We start from the raw sequence: 18,727 nt of genomic DNA on the forward strand, positions 1-18,727 counted from the left end.
GTTTTATCACGTATATATCCATCTCGAACAATATAGTTTAGTTTGGCTTGTATTACACTGGATGTATTTTTTGTGTCTTTGTGCCAACATACAAACCCTCGAGCACTCCCTTAAATTTTGAACCCTGGGCGCCTCACTGGGTATCTTCACCCTAGAATCGGCCCTGTTCCTATAGCGTGTGTAGCCTTGGTTCATGGTTGTCCCCTCTGGTGAACAGTCCATTTGTAAGACTATACCCCAGTTCCCTTATGCGTTGTACTGGTGGCCATTTGGGCTATTTCTGGTTGTCACGACTCCAAGGCTGATACGGGTTTTCCTTTCTGTGCTTCCTGGTATACGTGTGCATTGACTCTGCAGGTGGATAGCCAAGAGTGTCTTCAGGTTGTTTTTAAAAAAGTGTCGCCTTAAATTCCTTCTGGTTCAGTTAATGATAAAACATGCCCAATCCATGCAAATGTGATCTTATTGTAAATCTTAGCATTTTAGACATAGTGGGACACATTCATTTGACTGTCATTTCTGGACACACATAACACACTTGACCCAAAAGTGTGGGCAGGTACTTCTGCAGGCAGGATTGGCATTCGGGACAGGAGGCCACATTGGCCAAGCTGTTTTTCCTCCCTATTACCCCACCCCCGTCTTTAGTTTTGTGGGTCTTTCCAAGGGAAATAAAAGCGAATCATGCAAGGTGGTCTTAAATCAGAGGCATCAGAGGCGGGCATCTCTTCAGGATTTGTTTTTTACCAGCTCAGGTTGTATAGTACGCCCGATGTGCTCTTCCTCTTCTTGAGTTACTTGAAACACGTACACAAGTCATGACCATGTCTAGTGTTTCCTTCATATGCTTTGTGGTGGAATTTGCTGGTTCAAACATCATCGTTTCATTTATTGGACAGTTTGAAATTTGCCATCTAACTCTTTGAGGTAAACTTCCAGTAGCTTTTGTTGCAAGCATCAGTAGAAGAGAAAGATTGTATTTCTTGCAATAGTAATTTCATTGTTAACATGACCAACTGTCCAGCTTTCATGTTGCCATTCGTAGTTTTAGCAGAATTCTACTTTTATGGGTTGGATTCAGTGAAATAATTGTATAATCTGCATGATGGCAGCTATTAATTAGAATTTTTCTTCCTGTAGTGAGCTGAATTGTCTTAAAGCATGTGTATACTTGGGGACATACAACTAGTGATTAACTGGAATGTCATTTTACTGAAACATTAGTTCTGTCATAAAGAAGTACTTCTGCAGTGTGGTTCAAAAAATGGATCAGAATAAACTAGGATGGAAATATGGGAAATTTGACTTAATTGTAAAAGACATTTTAACTCAGGACAGTGGATTTAAAATGGCTCTTCTTGGTACTTATGTTTGCATATATTACCATTTAATCAAAGATACAATTGGGAAATTTTTAGTTACACCAATATTTGAATACTGTTACATAATATAGTTTTTTAAACTGCTCAGTTTAGAATAGTGAAACACACTCCTCCTTTAAAGCTAAACTTTGTTTAAACTTTATGCAAGATTGTTTATATAACTTGGGTTTCCAAAGAAAGTAACCATTCCAGATGAGGAATCAGATCATTTATTCTTCGCGCCGGGGCTTCATGAAAGCTCATCTGATCTTCCTTTTCAATTTTTGAGAGTTTATGTCGCACCTCACAAAGGTTTTCTCCTGGGTTTGGGGGAGCTGTTGGCCATCCATGTTTTCTGAGCAAAATGCCATTCTGAATACAAAACATAGAGCAAACACGGCATTAATTTTTAGCTGGAGCTTATGGAAATGTTTCATCCTTCGTAAATAAAAACTCAATTTATGTAATGCATGCTATTTTCTTTTAAAGATTCCATCTATTTACTTATGAGAGACACACACAGAGAGAGGCAGAGACCTAGGCGGAGGGAGAAGCAGGCTCCCTGTGGGGAGGCCCACGGGGGACTCCATCCCATGACCCTGGGATCACGCCCTGAGCTAAAGGCAGATGCTCAACCACTGAGCCACCCAGGTGCTCCTGTGCATGCTATTTTTTTTTTAATTAGATTCTTTGGTGCACAAATATTTTCATAACTTCAGAGAAAAATAAAACCCAAGTTAGTGAAAGCAATCAGTGTGAGGCTGCTTCCTTGGAGCTCCCTGCACTGGGGTGATTTCAGCTCCCTAAGAACAGAAAGTCCCCGGGGCAGTTCTTTTTCTCCCCAACTACAGCTCTTCAAAGATTTGAGGGGAACTATTGTTCCTTTCATTGCATTGCCCTGACTCCCGAGGATGCATGCGCAGTTCCTCCAACAGGCCCTCACCAGGCAGGCTGCTCTCCCCGGCCTTCCTTCTTTGGACGTGCTCCCGGTTGTCAGGGCTGCTCTTGGAGGGCCCTGGGCCCAGGCCGCAGCACCAGCCTCTGCCTCTGTGGAGCTCAGCCCCTAAGATCCACCCCTTCCTCTTGTTGGTGCAGCCTGGGTGCTGCTGGAGAGGACATCACCGTGTGTTTGGGTCTCTCTTGGAGACCAACCCTGAGACTGCTTTCTTTGACTGCTCATTAGCTTGGCCTGAGATGCTGTTTGGTGTTGCTGGCCTGCGTCTACTAGGAGACAATGATCAATAGTTACGAAGAATTCCTGTTTGTGGCTCCTCCTCCTCCACTCCCTCCTCCCCCTCCTCCAGCCCCTCCTCCTCTTCCCCCTCCTCCTCCCCCTTCCTTTCTCCCTCCTCCTTCTTCTGTTCTTCTTCTCCTCCTCCTCTTTCTTCTTCCTCTTCTTCTCTTCTTTTTCTGTATTGCATCTAAGGTCAAGTCTTCATTAAATCAGACTTTTTAAATTAAAATAGTGTGTAAGCCAGATTGGAGAAAGACAAATATTGCGTAATATCACTTATATGTGGAATCTGCTACTCCCCCCCCCAAAAAAAAGTAAAATTCATAGAAACAAGTAGAAAAGTGGTTCCCAGGGCCTAGGGGAGGGGAAGATAGAGAGATTGGCAAAAGTATACAAACTTTCAGCTATAAGATGAATAAGGTCTGAGGATCTAATGTAAAACAGGGTGACTGTAGTTGGTAGCACTGTAATTATATATGTGTGAGGCGATAGATGTGCTAGTTAACCTGATTGGGGGGATCCTTTCGCATGTATATGTATATCAAATCACAATGATGTACACTTTAAATATCATAATTTTATTTGTCAATTATATCTCATTAAAACTAAAGTTTAAAATGTGGTATGAATAATTTGTGAATGCAGTTGTGAAAAATTCAAATGCAAATAAATGAAGTCCAATATCAAAGTTCCTTTTTGCCATCACCGTTCACCAATATCATTCCCCTCTACTTTCCTGGTTTGGTTTATGTCTCTCCAGACCAATTCCTTTTTTTCTTTCTTCTTTTCTTTTTTTCTCCCTTTCTATAGATTTATTTATTTATTATAGAGAGAGAGAGAGTGAGAGGGAGGGTCAGAGGGAGGGGGAGCAAGAGAATCTTAAGCAGACTCCCCATTAAGCACAGAGTTCCACACGGGGCTCGATCTCACAACCTGAGATCATGACCTGAGCCAAAATCATAAGTCAGATGCTTAGCTGACCGAGCCACCCAGGTGCTCCATCTCCAGGCCTATTTCTGTGCATTTACACACATATCTGATGTTCATATGAAAACATAAAGAATTTTTAATAGAAGTGGAATTACAACATATGCATTTTTTTTGGAAATTATTCATTGTCATCAGTGGACCTGGAGACTTGTTCATCTTACTACATATAAATCTGTTTCATTTTTAAAAAAGATTTCATTTATTTATTTGACAGAGAGAGAACATAAGCAGAGGGAGTTGCAGGCAGAGGGAGAGGGAGAAGCAGACTCCCCACTGAGCAGTAAGCATGACATGGGAGCTTGATCCCAGGACTCTGGGATCATGACCTGAGCAGAAGGCAGATGGTTAACTGACTGAGCCACTCAGGTGCCCTGAGTCTGGTTCATTCTTTTTCACCTCCTGCACTACATTCCATTGTATGGATGTACCGCAGTGCATTAGAGCCATTTTCCTCTGATGAAAATTAAGGGCATTGAGGTTTTCCCAATGGTTTACTATTGACAGATAGTACTGCCACAAACATTTTTGTACATGTTTACCTTTGGTGGATATTTTGAGTATTTCTCCAGGATAGACACCTAGAGTTAAAATACTGGTTATTTTTTACATTAAAACTTTGATAATATAAGCTCCATGAGACCAAGGGTTTTGTCTATTCTGTTCACTGCTATGTACCTGGTGCCTACAACGGTGCCTGGTATAAGGTAGGTGCTCACCAAATCTTAGTCATTGAATGAAATTCTGCAGAAGCTCCCTAATTTGCACTCTCACAAACAGCAGATGAGAATGCCTGTTTCTCCACACCTTTACCAACTCTGGATGTTGTCTGTTTTTTAATTCCTGCCAAACTAATAAGTGGCCAATGATAATTGCATTGATTTTTGTTTTGCATTTATATGATTACTGTGGAGATTGAACACTTTCTCATTATGTTTAGCTGATCGTTTTTTATGTCCTGCTGTAGAACCAATGTTTGCTGTCCTGTCTCTTCAACCACAATAGGCCCTCTCACCCCTGACTTTGTGCCTTTGAAAGAGAAAATCACCTCTCATTGAATTCCTCCTGTGGAGTCACAGAGTGAGTTATTTAACCTTTTTTTTTTGTCCCCTGTAGTTAGCAGAGAGAGTAAGAGTATGAGGTTGAATGTTTGCATCCTGGCTCTGGGATTATGATTGGTAGGGGTACTCAAAAATTGGTAGTTTGTTAATAGTCTTATGAGATACATTTATATATTCCATTTATCACTAAAGAACTGAGTCTCTGAAAGGTGCAATTATTGTCTGAGGCTATACAGGTGGTGAGCAGCAAGTGGAGTTTGAGCTTAAGACTGGCAGACACAGGTCCTCGAATTCCACCTACCATATTGCTTTGCTTGCTGCCTGTCCCTCTGGGAATGCTCCTGGCCCCCTCTAAAGCCTGATGTAGCACAGCACCGTTGAACTGATGTCTTTCTTCAGGCTTCCTAGCTCATGCAATACTAGACCTTCACTTATGCCACGTGAACAACTTGGCCCAACTTGAGTGCCAGCAGCAGCGCCTGGGAGTTTGTTAGAGGTGCAGAACGTCAGCCCCCCGACCCCAATCTACATTTTAATTGCATTTTAACGTGATTCCCAGATGACCCCTGTGCATATTAAGGTTTGAGAAGCACCGGGATGGAGCGTGTTATTAGTAAAATTAATGCATCTGATTTTCCTAATCAGGTCCTGAAGTTTGTTTATGCCAAGGGCCACACTCAGATTTTTTTTTTTTGGTATCCCCCCAATGGTACTTCATGCTGTGAAGACCCACAGGAGCCATTGAGTACTTGCAACTTAAAAAACTATAGGTCCCACAATCCCTCCTCTTTTCTCAGTGTGTCCCTCCTTTAGCTCTGAGGAAGGGTTTGATGCACATATATATTAATATCCAGCATTGCAACTCTGCTGGTTTAGACTAAGGAGAGTCAGATTCATGGGGCCAAGATTAATGGAGGAAGGAACTGTTGGAAACACTGCATGGGCAGCAAATAGGCAATGAATTAGACAAATCCTGAGTCAGATCTGGGCTTGGACAGTTGTCAGCAATGCCCCTCAAGTTGTGTAATTTGTGTGAGCCCCAGTTTCCTAATCTGTAGAGCCAAGACTACCCATTTCAGAGCATCATTGCAAAGACTACCGGAGATGAATATTCTAGACCCGGTTCCATGGCCACCATGCAGTGGGAGCTCTGGAAGCACCATTCCCTTCCCTCTGCTCTTTCCTTCTTCAGAACCACATGGGTAAGTGCCCGTGAGAAGGTTGTAGTGTGTTTTCTACAGCCTTTCAGGTCAAGTCACAGAGAATTGTCATGATGAACAGCCACTGGAACTGAAGAATTACCCTCTAGCTGAGAGAATGCGGGGAGGGCTGGCTTTCAGAAGGAGAGCTCTTTGAAAGGGCCAGAAAGTCATGCAAGAATAGCTAAGTGTAGAAGAGAGAAGCAGTTTAATTTTCTCAAATTGATCATGTGGAGAAATCTGTTGGCAGGCTGCAGAGTACGCTCTTAGTAATTGCCAGGATTTTGTATCCCAGGGAGATAAAATCTCAGAGCGCTGTTGATCGGGGAGCCGGGGGCATAAATCTGCCGTGGGCCTGCTCCCGGCCCTGGAGCCCGTGCTTCACGGCTCCACACTCCAGGGAGGAGTGTGGTTCAGAGGGGAGAGGCTTGCTGCTTTCCGTCTCTACTGGGGACAAGCCAAAGAGAGAATGGGCTTCCCAGCAAAGGAAGGTGGAAGAGGAGAGACGAGTTCCCTGAATACAAGGGAAGAAGGAGGAGGAAGGCTCTGGGGAAGGACAGATTTCTCCTTTCATGGAGAACTGTGGAACTATAGAAAAGCCTAGTTGCCATGGCAAAATATGTTGGGCATCCCTTTCCTCTGCTGACAGGACTGAAGGGGCAGCTGGACCACCCTCTCTTTCTTTTGTGTCCAACTCTGTCCCCAACCCTGTAGTGTCCCCTGGGGACTTTGGGGCCAAGGGAGCTGTTAAATCACACAGAGCAGAGCTTTTTAAGGCTACTCCATTGGCTCACACCAGAATTTCTTAGGGCTTTTATTAGCAAACGTGTGTCCTGGGTCCCCTCACAAATCACTGGGAGTCAGAAGCTCTGCAGGTGGTTTCAAGAATCCTATGTCTTTAATAAGCTCCCCAGTGACTCTTTGGCACTCGAGGATTTGAAAGGCGCCATCGCAGAATGCCGTTTTGAGATTGTGATCTGTTAAAAGCATTTCTCTGGGTAATAAAAAAGAAATGTCACATCTTGGTCCTTGTCCCTCAAAGTGCGGTCCTTGGACTGCAGCACCAACAAACATCTCCTGGGGATTCACACCTGCATGCTGGAGTTTGAAAAGCCCTGGGCCAATGGGGCGGTTCTCAAACTCCAAGGTAGGTAGCCCTGAACCACAGGCAGGGGGGAGAGGTTAGACTGGGGGTCATGAGACTGGGTGCCAGTCCTGGTCCTTCCATCTGTGGCTGTGTGAACTCGGGATGGTCATTTCACCTGTTTGAGCATCTGTATGCCATCATTAGGACACGATAATGCCCACTTTATGATATAAATGTAGGTGTTAATTGTGGAGGTGCCGGCCCATGAAGATGCCTGATAGGTGTCGGGGGAGGATGAGTCAGTACTCACCGTTGTTGGGTTTCTCCTGCTTTGACTTTGATGGTGTTTACAACAAGGCCTGAGTAGAGGGGCCCCCTGCTCCATGGGATGATGGTTTGGACCGTGTTCCAGACATTGGTCCATACTGCGCCATTTTCCCACTTGAACTTGATCATGACCAGCTCACCAATATCCAAATCCAGTGTGATAAGAAAGGAATAGGTTTTATTACTAGTAATTTCTTCATCCCTTGAAGATACAAAGGAAATCAGACCTAGTTTATATGTGACAGCAAAGACATGTTGGACACATTTAGGCTGTGTTGGGTTTGCCCGATGACTTGGGAAGGTCTTTTCTGCTGCATTTCCCAAACTGGTGTGGGACAGACTATTAATATAGGGGAAACCATGTCTTTCTGGGTTTGCATATTTAAAGGGCTCTGAGAGTTTTGCCATAATGATTCTGGTAATTCTGTTTAGCTCAGGCTTCCTCGCTTCAACATTAACAAATCAGGAAAACTGCCCCTGAGAAGACAGTGGGGCTTTGGCAATGACCTCTGGGCAGTTCAGCTCCCTGGAGGTTTGATTAGCACAGTAGAGCTGCACCCCGCTCTCATCTCTCCCCACTCATGCTTTTTTCTCCCCATATAAATGGAAACGACAATGTATAACAGTAATAGAAAACCACATGTTAAGGGATGCACCAATTTGGGACACGATTTAAATGCAGATTCCCAGGTACCATTAGCAGGTTTACTCACTAGTCTCCAAGACATTATCATGTCCCAGCACGGACTGAGCAATGAGCTATTTATTGCTCAGGAGAGGTCTGGGACAGTGCAAAGGTAACACTGGATTTAGGGTGAGACAGGTGGATGGAGGGTTCCTCTGCATGGTTCATCAGAGCTCTTCCTGTAGAAGGTTGTAAAGAATTGTTTAGGGATCCATCTGCCCTGTGAGGCTGTGGGCACCCTAGGGCTAGGGTCCCCTCTACCTCTGAGGCAGAGTGCTGATTAATACTTGTTGCATGACGGAATCTGTGTGATGATCATAAATCCAAAGCTGGGGGAGATCTTCCGGAGGTTGAGGACTGTCCCTGGGGCGGGTGGAGGGCTAGTGTCACTTCCAAGGAAGAGCCCACGGTGAGGGTTGAGATGCTGAGAAAAAACCTTTTGCTGGTCAGTGAAGATGGGGAATCCTCAAGGGGGGCATGAGGCCCCGGCTCACGTTTGGGCAGGTGTGTAGCAGGGCAGAGGATAGACGGGCAGGGCTGCCAGTGCAGGCTGGCCAAGATGGGAGATTTGTGCCAAGTTGAAACCAGTTTTATTTCTGGGTTACGATGTTCAGAACTCACTAGAAAGGAGCTCAGAGCCGTCCTGTGGACACCTGCTTCAGCCCTTACTACTCCTCCCTGCCTGCCTCTTCTTCCCACACTGTGGTGGGAATTTGCCACCTCTGGCTTCCCTCTCTGCTCAGCTCACATCACAGTTAACCCATCGAAAACCCAGATAATCTTACCATAAAGCAATGTGGGGCAGGGTGAGGCTGAGGAGGGATGAGAAGGCACTGGGCCTGGGGCGGACATCCCGTCTGACAGGTGTTTGGGGCCGAGAAGAGTAACCTGGGTCTGGCCTGGCCCTTGCAAAGTAGGGGGTCCATTTAGACCCTGTGAGAAGAAGTAGCACGTCATCACCACTGATAGGGTTGCATCTTATACTCACAGAGTGATGGTAATTTTCTGGTTTTCCTCTTTTGTTCCAAGGAGTGTCATGGTAAAAGTTGGTTCTACTGGTTTCTCAAGTTGGTTGATGAACTGGATCTTGAACTGGTAATGATACACTAAAGAGAGAAGATGGAGGGGGAGAGGGAGAGAGAAAGAGAATTTATAGAGGATCTTTAAAATTAAAAACTTCATATTTTTAATATCTGAAAATGCAGAGAGAAAGTCTAGATAAAAGATACCAGCTTTTTTGTTGTTGTTGTTGTTCCTGGGCAAGGGGATTATAAATGCTTTGGGTTTTTTTTCTTTTTCCTTCTCTGTATTTACTAAATGTTTACAGAGGATGTCTGGTGTGTCTATGATATAGTAATAAGTATAATCTAACAGAAGACAGTATAGAAATATGGTGTAGCTAGCATTCTCACCCCTTTCTGGATGCAATCCTGTTGGACAATTCCATATATTGGGCAAGAGTCTCCTTTCATAAATTGAAAGATATTATCGCTTTGAGGTGCCTGATAAAGGCAAGGGAATGTGTTGCCATTTTCCACTTTTGCCTCTGGTCGATGGGGTCAGTTTTGGGGTGGCCAGAGCTCTAGTTAAGAAGCGTATGCCCTAATGACCGCATCACTATGTTCTGGGGCAGCTTCTGGGCCCTATGCTCTGTGGGGTTCAACATGCACATTTCCGGATGGAAATAAGATAACTCTAGTTCTAGCACTTGGGCCTAAAATGTTTTCATCTTGTCAAATGTTCCGAATGTCCTTCTACTGGGTTTTTTAGGAGAGGGTAACTTGTTCTACACTTCTTTACCTAAATACAGTCTATATTTAATTCATAAAAGCAAATCGCTTACTATTACACAGGTATTGTTCAACATTTTCCACTACATCCTCTCATTCACTCACCACAACAATGCTAAGGGGTGGGTATTGTCATCACCCCTGTACAATAAATAAGAAAGCTGGCACCCAAGGAGGGAAGGGACTTGTTCAAGCACATCGCAGGGTCTGTCTCTTAGCCTGGGCCTATAGCTATGCTCCTAAAGTGGCCTTGACTTGCCTGCATCGTCGCACCTGCCAGCTATGCGGCTCTTCTCGAAATTACCCCACCTCATTCCGAAACGAATGAACTTGAACTTCTAAGTGTTTATACCTGGGACCATAGGTTTATACACCCTAAGGAAAAAGTTGAAGTATGGAAAGAGATTTAAGTTCAAAAGTGTCATAACAGAATTAACTGAAAATAAATCAGAAACACCTGAGATAGTCACCAGTTGAAGAATGACTATGGACTAATCAGGACAATTATAAGAACCACCATTTAGCTTTTTACCGTGTCCCCAGACACTGAGCTAACAGTGTCACATATTATCTCATTTCTCTGTACAACAATTTTGTAGGACGCCCACTTCATCCTCGCCCTGCATCATTTCACAAATGCAGAAGCTGATGCTGGGGAAAGTTAAATAACTTGTCCATTGTCATGCAGCTAAGAACTGGGGAAACTGCAATTAGACTTTAGTCTGCTGATTCCGAGTTTGTATTCCCTACCATGTGATTTACTCTTATGAAGTCATTAAAAGATATTTTTGGAGCAATTTCAATCTTTATGAAAGAAGTGGAAAAATAAAACCCCAAACAACAACCAGGACACAAAACTGCATATCTAACATGAGTCCAACTTTATGAAGCAGAATGCACAGGAGGGGGATTCATAAACACGTAACAGTGCTTATCTTCGGGGAGGAGAGAGGGGTAATTTTTTTATGCTTCCTTACACGTCCCTGAAAGTTCTGGGTTTTCTACTATATGCCTGTATTCTAATTAGACTCTTATGGGAAAAAGAAAAAGCTTTTCAAAGTATTAAAATGAAAGCAAGAGGACCAGAAGCTGTGGCTTCAGACTTAGAGGAGCTTGCTGCTGGGAAGCAGAGTCACTTTGGTGACTCCTGTCACTTTCTATCTTCTTGTCTTGTGGGCATCAATGTCCATGTCTCCTCCCCCCGAGGGCAGTCTCAGTGTCATCTTAATGCTCCTATTTCCACAAGTCAGAGTGTGCACTGGGCACCTACGGGGTTTTCAGGGGCTCTTTGTGTGAAGATAAAGCAGGACATATGCTGCATTAAAGACCCTACCTGGAACAGGAATAATGAGAAATGTTAGGCTACATGCTAAGCATTTCACATACATCATTTTTGGTTCTTATCACAAGACTACATAAGGTTAATGTGCTGGATAGGTTGAATTTTCTACCCCTACCCCTGCTCTCCCCATCCATTCTCTCCCCATCCACGTCTGCCCACCCCATGGCCTGGAGCTCCCAGGCCCCCTTGCCAGATGGTTTCTGGTTGGGAGGCATGAGCAAAAGAAGAAGGAAGAGCAGAGAGAGGCCAGGGAGTTTTTTCTCTGCCCTCTCCTGCTTTGGAGCCTGACCACGATGTAGCTGTGGCCCATGACGACTGGCTGCCCTGAGCAGCCCCTGCTCTACAGTCCTGTTCTCCTGGGCTAGCTCTCCCCTCGCTCCTCCAGGGCTGTGCTTAGATTCGGGTGTACGGGCAGGCCCTGTGGGGCTCCTTCATACTGCCCACCCTCCGTAAGGGGTCCTGCCCACCCTCTCGAGCTGACCTCGGCCAGCAGAGTCCTGTTTTCTCCGGAGACCTGGGGTGTCAATTATTCTGGTGGATTAGACAAGGGAGCAGAGATTTGGACACACGTCCTAGGTCACCCAGAGAGTTACAAGTGGAGCCCAATATGAACCCAGGTGTCTGTCGGATTCTGAAATCCCCTTCCCACCAGAGCCTCCTGGGGTTCTCGTTCTGCAGGCTCAGTCTGCCCTGTGAGAGCAAATGGCAAACAGCCCCCGAAGAAGGGCTGCCGTCAAAAGCTTTCTGCAATGAAGCCACCAAGACAAAGTGCCTGCGGCTGTCACCCACTGGTGTCCATCCTGGGCGACCACTGCTGCAGAGTCTTCCTGCCTGTCCCCTGAATGCCTAGCCCCCGGGTGGGGATAAATGTTTCATGTCCCTGCACTGGAGATGGGTTTTCCTCTTGCTTTGCTTGCAAATCAAGAGGAGATGGATTCCCACATCAGAGATGCCACGGTTCCACGCTTCTGGGGGCAGGTGTAAAATCCAGGGGTCGGCTTGTCAGGACCCTGTTGGCTTCCCATCGTTTTTTTTTTTTTTTTGTCTTTGTTTTTGTTTTTTGCTTTTGCTTCCCATCCTTTGAATGAGGACTACATGGCCTCCTGCAGTGTTACCCCCGGGTGGGGCCCGTGCAAGAAGTCAGAACCCCAAAGGTGCAGAAGTGGCGAGGAGCCTGAGCCCGCCGGCTTCCCAAGCGCTCCTGAAAGATGTGTGGGCCGTGGAGGCACAGAGGGGTGAGGGGGTGAGGGCACCCCGTGTCTGCAGGAGCCCTGCTGTAGGACTCAGAAGGTTGACGGCATAGGCAGTCCCAAAGTACCCGCACCAACCAGGAAAGTGACTTTTTTGGGAAGAAATCTTGAAATGACATAACTTTTGCAAATATGAAAAAGGCTTTCATACTGAGAACTACTTAGATGTTCTTATTTCAGATTGTTGTGTTTTTTTTTATGTGTGTGTGTGTGTTTTTTTAAAGGAAAAAGAGACAATTTGCCTGTCATCCCCTCTCCCTGGCCCCCAGGACAATGATGCTGTTACAAAGACTAAGGGCGAAAAAGCAGGAGTAATTTTGCTCACTTTCCCTCGTGACATGTTTAATAAGAATTTTAAAAAATGATTTAAGAAAAATGCTTTTGATCCTGTGACTGCAGAGGGGCCAGCCCAACGCATTCCTCGGTTCAGGCAGGAGAAATTATTTTAGGTCTTAAAGATAAAGAGCATGAAACAGTCCATTAACCCGGAATGAGAGCAGGCAAATGCCACCTAGAGCAGAGATGTGAGGCCTCTGGAGATTCTCCTCAAATACAGGGTCCTCCTGAGATTCAGATACTCTAAAAACTTGGATTCTGATCTCATGCAAACCCCACTGGTGTCACAGAAAAAACAACCACTTAAGTTTCTTTTTATAAGCCAGCCACTGTAGACATGGGGTTGTGGAATGTATGAAAAGAGAATATTTTGTTTTTTCTCCTTCTTCCTTTTCTCCTTCTCCTCCTTCTTTTGTCTCATGGGAAAAACAAAAAACAAAACAAAACAAAACAAAACCCAAAAAAACCAACCGATTCCGGATCATTAGATATTGGCCCTGGGAGATATTTTGACTCTCTTTGCAAACATCAAAGAGGCCTTTTTCTTTCAGTGTTATCGATTTTCTTTCATGAAGATGGGAGGAATGAGATGTCTTGGGGTGTCTTGCAGCACCGAGGGCTTGTTCCTAGACATGGGATGCCTCTGCCTCGAGAGGGAGGCTGTGGATCGTGGGCAGTGAGAGGATGTCCCGAGGACGGGACAGTGTGGGGGTTGCCCGGCGAGGGCCCAGCGCTCAGAGCAGGCTGGAGGAAGGACGGCAGGCGCAGGTGGTTTTGGAAGCTTGCGTATTGTGCAGCTACGTGCTTATGTTGGTGGCCACATTTGGGCTTCACAGCACCATGTGTGTGACATCCTTGCGGCGCTTCAGAATGAGCGTCTCGCAAATGTGCCACTTTGACCTGTGGGTTATTTGCAGCCGAAGACAATCAAAGCCCAAAAGACTCAGGTTTTACCTCCCGCTTATCTGCTTCTAAGAATTTAGATAGGAGGCCTAGTCCAGGAAGAGAGCTGCTGCCACAGCCAGCTGCGGAGTCTGGGTGATGAGGTGTGGTAAGCCGGGGCTCAGGGCCTGTTGCTTCCTCCCCGCGTCCTACTGTCTCTGCATGCTGCGACAAACATTTGTTTCCCAAACATTGGCTCTTCCCATCTTCTTGTGCTTTAACTTCCTTCTCTTTGAAGCCCCACAGCCCCACCCCCTTCTCTTTAGCTCAGAATGGCAGACAGGCCTCAACTGCCTGACTTCTTGGCAACTCTCACATCTCTGTGAGGCTCTAGTACACAGGAAATTAAAATTTTTCTCCTGCTAATCTGTTTTATGTCAGCTTAATTGATAGATGAGCCAAAAGAACCTAAAAAGGGTAGAGGAAAACATTTCCTCCCCTATACCCTGATGTCATGGGATTGGATGCTGGCCTTTTCTGTAGGCAGCTGCCTCTTCTGCTAGGGGTAGGATTGGAGGAGTGTGTGTGTGTGTGTGTGTGTGTGTGGTAAAGAGTGTTGTGCTGACTGGCATCCTACTGCCCCCTGTTTGTGCTTCCTGTGGGAGAGCAATAAGGGCCCTCAGCTGAGGTCCTGGAGTCCCCTCTCTGCCACCCACCCACCATGTGGTCATGCGCATTCATAGCCTCTCTGAAGCTCAATTTCCTTATGTGTAAGATGGGCATCAAGAGGACTCTTGCGACCCCTGAGTGGTTCAGCAAGGGACCCCAAGTAGTTTAAAAGTGAACTTGCATTTCTGGGCACCTGGGTGGCTCAGCAGTTGAGCATCTGCCTTTGGTTCAGGTCATGATCCTGGGGTCCTGGGATCGAGTCCCACATTGGGCTTCCCCCGGGGGAGCCTGCTTCTCCCTCTGCCTGTGTCTCTGACTCTCTCTGTGTGTTTCTCATGAATAAATACATAAAATCTTTTTTAAATAGAGGACTCTAACAGGGCTGTTGTGAGGATGTGATATGATGAGATGGCATATATAAAAGTGCCCAGGTTCTAGATGGTGTTAACCCAGTGGCACCTATTCCCCTTCCTACGTGCTGAGCTGACCAGGCATGATTCTGAGCTGCACCTATAGGTGCCAGTTTTAGTGTTTCACCCCCGTGCTCATCCACACACAATCACTTTGTGGCTGAAGAAACTGAGACCCACATAGGTTTTGTCACTAGATCAAGATCAAGATCAACCTATATGGTTGACAGCAAAGTTAAATTCTGGACACTCCTTCTTCCCAATCTCAAGCCTGCGCTGGCTCTACTACATCCAGTACTTTTTCCAGATCTCTCCCTGGAAGTTAGTGAAAACCTTCCAAAATAAGTAGCGAAGGGATGCCTGGGTGGCTCAGTGGTTGAGTGTCTACCTTTGGCTCAGGGTGTGTTCCCGGGGTCCTGGGATCGAGTCTCACATCGGGCTCCCTACATGGAGCCTGTTTCTCTCTCTGCCTATGTCTCTGCCTTTCTGTGTGTCTCTCATGAATAAATAAATAAAATATGAAAAGAAAAAAAGTAGTGGATAAAAGCCAATGCCAGATTCACCCAAGTCAGAGTTGGTTTGTTGTCTCACCCAGAAGGAAAGAGTACTTAAGCCAAGTCCTCTGAGGTGGAATGAGGCCCAGAGTGCAGGGAGAGAGAGAGACAGAGCGAGAGGGAGAGATGCAGGGAGGGACTGGCGTTGGTGGTCGTGTGGAGGCTGTGTGGAGGCCGTGTGGAGGCCATGTGGAGGCCGTGTGGAGTGGAAGAGTAAGGGCTGTGAATCAGGGCAGCCTGGGGTCAAGCACTACACTGGCTACTCACAGACTCTCCATTTAGTGGAAAGGTCACCATAATCAGTCCCTACCCCCACCCATCTCAGTCTCTGTCCCTCTGCCTCTCTGTCTGGGCTGTTGTGAGGATTATATGATAAAGGGGATAGTTTGCACAACATACCCAGTGTAGAGCCTGGATGGAATAGGCCCCCATAAGTGCCACGTCCCCCCCCACTCCCAGTGGCCTTGTCCCACTGCTAGAAGATTAATGAGATAAGGCGCTTGCTAAGCAGAACTCCCTCAGGTTGGATATGTTCCTTCTCTTCTCTTTTAAAAAACAGGCCCCCAGACTGGTGAGGGCTCTTCCTGGGAGCATGAAAATGGAAGTGGGCCATAGCTGCCTGTGTCACTTTCCTGGTGCTCTTCCGCTGCTGCGTACTCTCCCAGTGGGCACCGGGTTCTGGCGAGTGGGTGCAGAAAACAGACCCTTTGATGGTTTTGTTGAAATATCTTAGGAGCCAAAGGAATGAGGGCTAAGTTAGTCACCCGTTGTGAGGCTACAGTCAGGAAGCCCTGTTTATCTTGCCCAGCCAGATCCCGCACTAAAATATATCGTACAATTAGATGTTCTCGAAAATTATGAATTACGGGTTCTCTGTAGCCAGGGCTGGGCAAGTCTCTTTTAAGAATCTGTAAGTATTCATCAAATGCCAGTGAAATAGTCGGGGGAGGGGGCAAGTCAGAAATGATCATGACCATGATGGGCGGAAAAAGGAGTAGTTATGGTGACCTAGATTAAAGGCCTGTGCCTAGTACTATCAACAGAACTTATTCTGTGATGGTGGAAGTGATCCATTTCTGTGCTCTCCAGTATGGCAGCCACGCATCTGAGCACTTGAAAGGTGGCTAGTGTGATTGGGAAATTGAACGTTTGATTGCATTTAATTCTAAGTAATTTAACTAGCCCCAGCTACCATACCAGGTGACGCAGGGTTATACAGACTGCAGCATCCCATAAGCAGCTGCTCCCGAACGGGTGGCGTCTCACCTGGGGACAATTTCCAGTCATAACCTGGACAGCTTAATGTGACTCTAGGGATGCTACTTCTCACTAGCGAAAAGATTAGGATTTTGCTCATTGGAAGGACTGAAACAGAATGGTGGGAGAATTTGGAAGGCCCAGAGAAGGGGAGGGTGCAGTGCAAGTCACAGCTCAGCATAGGAGCCTCTGTTAGGGGCTGAGATGGGTTCTGACCAGTTTCAGGCAGCTCTGCCTCATAGCCTCTGTGTCGTTGGCCTTGGGGCGGGGAGGGGGTCTCAGCTCATCAGAAGCATCTGGAGCAAGATGAGTAGTTGGCAATAAAGGCCCCTGAGTGGTTGTCTCTAAGGGACTCACCCTGTCTTCCTGGGATGGTGCTGAGCATGTACGTGTAGGAGGGGGCTGGTCCCCAGTGAGCCCCATGAGGTAGGCACTCTGACTACTCTCTCTCAATTTATGCTTGAAGAATAAATAGAATGGATGAACACACTGGTTTTGGGTAGCTGCTAGGGTGGGATGGTGCTGCCCTAATTCAATTCTCTGGCCCTCCTTCATTGAAAAGGGATCCTTGTGAGCTCACACTAGTAGTGTGTGCTGGTCAAGCAGCTAGGTCCTTAGGAAAAGGGAAGAACTCAGCTTGGCTGTGCCTACTGGTCTCTGTTTCCCCTCTTCCTCCTCTGCAGGCATGCCTCCCTCCCTCCCCATCTCCAAGCCCCCAGTAGATGTCCTCCAGCTGGACCAGCTCCTCTTTTAGGCACCCCCCACCCCAAAGCCCTGGAAGGTGACGAGTAGCCTCCTCTCTTCCTGGCTGAGCTCAAGGAGAAAGCAAAACCTTCCCCTTCTTCTCCCCTCCCTCCTTCACCCCCACAAACAGACAAGGGGCAGGTTCCTGGGGTTAAAAAAAAATCCCTCAACTAATTGACTGGAGGTCTGGGTCTACATGCTGACTCTGCCAAGAATTCACATTGTGTCCCTGGGCAAAAGACTTCCCCCCTCTGGGCCTGGGGTCTGCGTCTGCAAAACGGCAGGGGAGAAAAGCCTCTGGAAACGCTCACGGTCCACGATTGAAAGTGGATCCAGGGAAATGTGATTATCGAAGGGGCTTAATCCCTCGGGGCAGCTCTGGCATTTCAAAGAGGAGCTGGTGAACCCAGACGAGTGTCTAATTGGCAGCCTGCCTGGGGGAGCTCTCTGCAGCACGAGGCCTTCCAAGTTCCTTGGCCTGGTTGGGCTGGTAGCTCGGCCTCCACCGGGGAAGGGTAGCCGCCCCCCCAGGGGCCCCGCTGACCCCTCAGGCAGGAAGGGCCCGCCCTCACCGGGTGCTCCTGCCTGCCCCAAACTTCGGTCACCCCCGGGCCTCACGGAAGGGAAAGCTGGCTGGAGAGCAGAAGTTTAGATAAGCAGGAATCCTGTGCGTAAAAAGTAAGTCGCCTGGGAGCTTGAACCTGTGAGTGTGCTAATAAGAGGAGCACAGCCCCGGAGTCGGATGCACCTGGTGCTTGGCCCCCCTCCAGGCTGCCTGGCTGCGGGCGGTGGTCCCCCCAAGATGCGCCCCCCGCAAGATGAGATCATAACCAGCCCTGCCAACCTCGCTGGCTGCTGCAGGAACTGCAAAGAGGTGACGGCCGCGTCTGCTGTTTCGTGCAAATGCAAAGCGGGGGTGACAGTGTGTTCACCTTCTGCACCTGCAAATATTGGTAAAGCCCCAACGGCAGGCAGGCACCGATGAGCATGAGCAGTGAAACAGCGGGGGCGCTAAGTCACCCACGATCTGTTTAAAGGGTCAGACAGCAATGTTACTGGCGACAGGTGCCAGCTTGTTCACTCCTGGATGACTCCGGCTTCAGTGGAGCATTTCCCTGCTGGCTTCAGCCCCCGAAGAAGCACACCTCTGACCTCCAGCTCCACCCAGGGAGGGACTGGGGCTCAGCCTCTGCCTTGAGGTTAAGGATCTGATGAGGAAAATTGGAAGCCCAGCTTCATCTTTGGGGGGGAGGGATGCTCAGTAAGCCAGAGATACCCCGGAAGATCAGTGGATCCAAACTTCGGAGGAAATGAGGGGCCACAGCCATAGCCCGGAGTCTCGTTGGGTCCCGGATGCTGTGAGCAGAGCTGGAAAGCACTGGGCTCCAGCTGGGTTTCGCAGATGCATCCAGGTCCCTGCCCCAGGAGACCTGGGTGGTGGAGGGATCTGCCCAGGGGCCTCCAGGTCTACCATTCTGGGGGACCCTGGAAGTGCATGAAGAGAGGCCGACACAAGGATTATTCCAGAAAGGATCAAGGTTTTTCCTCCTGC

At 47.2% G+C, this 18,727-nt stretch overlaps 1 protein-coding gene across 1 annotated transcript in view; it reads right to left on the bottom strand.

The window, feature by feature from the left end:
* The window catches only part of LIPC (lipase C, hepatic type), a 153,393-nt gene continuing 134,666 nt past the window's right edge, over positions 1 to 18,727 (bottom strand). Inside the window, exons 8-10 of the mRNA XM_055320223.1 lie at positions 8,930 to 9,047; positions 7,240 to 7,458; positions 1 to 1,733 (exon numbers count right to left, since the gene is read on the bottom strand). Coding sequence (XP_055176198.1) covers positions 1,622 to 1,733; positions 7,240 to 7,458; positions 8,930 to 9,047 — 449 coding nt within the window. The 3' untranslated portion in view covers positions 1 to 1,621. The remainder of the gene's footprint in view (positions 1,734 to 7,239; positions 7,459 to 8,929; positions 9,048 to 18,727) is intronic.

This window comes from Nyctereutes procyonoides, unplaced genomic scaffold (assembly GCF_905146905.1).
Source record: "Nyctereutes procyonoides isolate TBG_1078 unplaced genomic scaffold, NYPRO_anot_genome, whole genome shotgun sequence".
Classification (NCBI taxonomy): domain Eukaryota; kingdom Metazoa; phylum Chordata; class Mammalia; order Carnivora; family Canidae; genus Nyctereutes; species Nyctereutes procyonoides.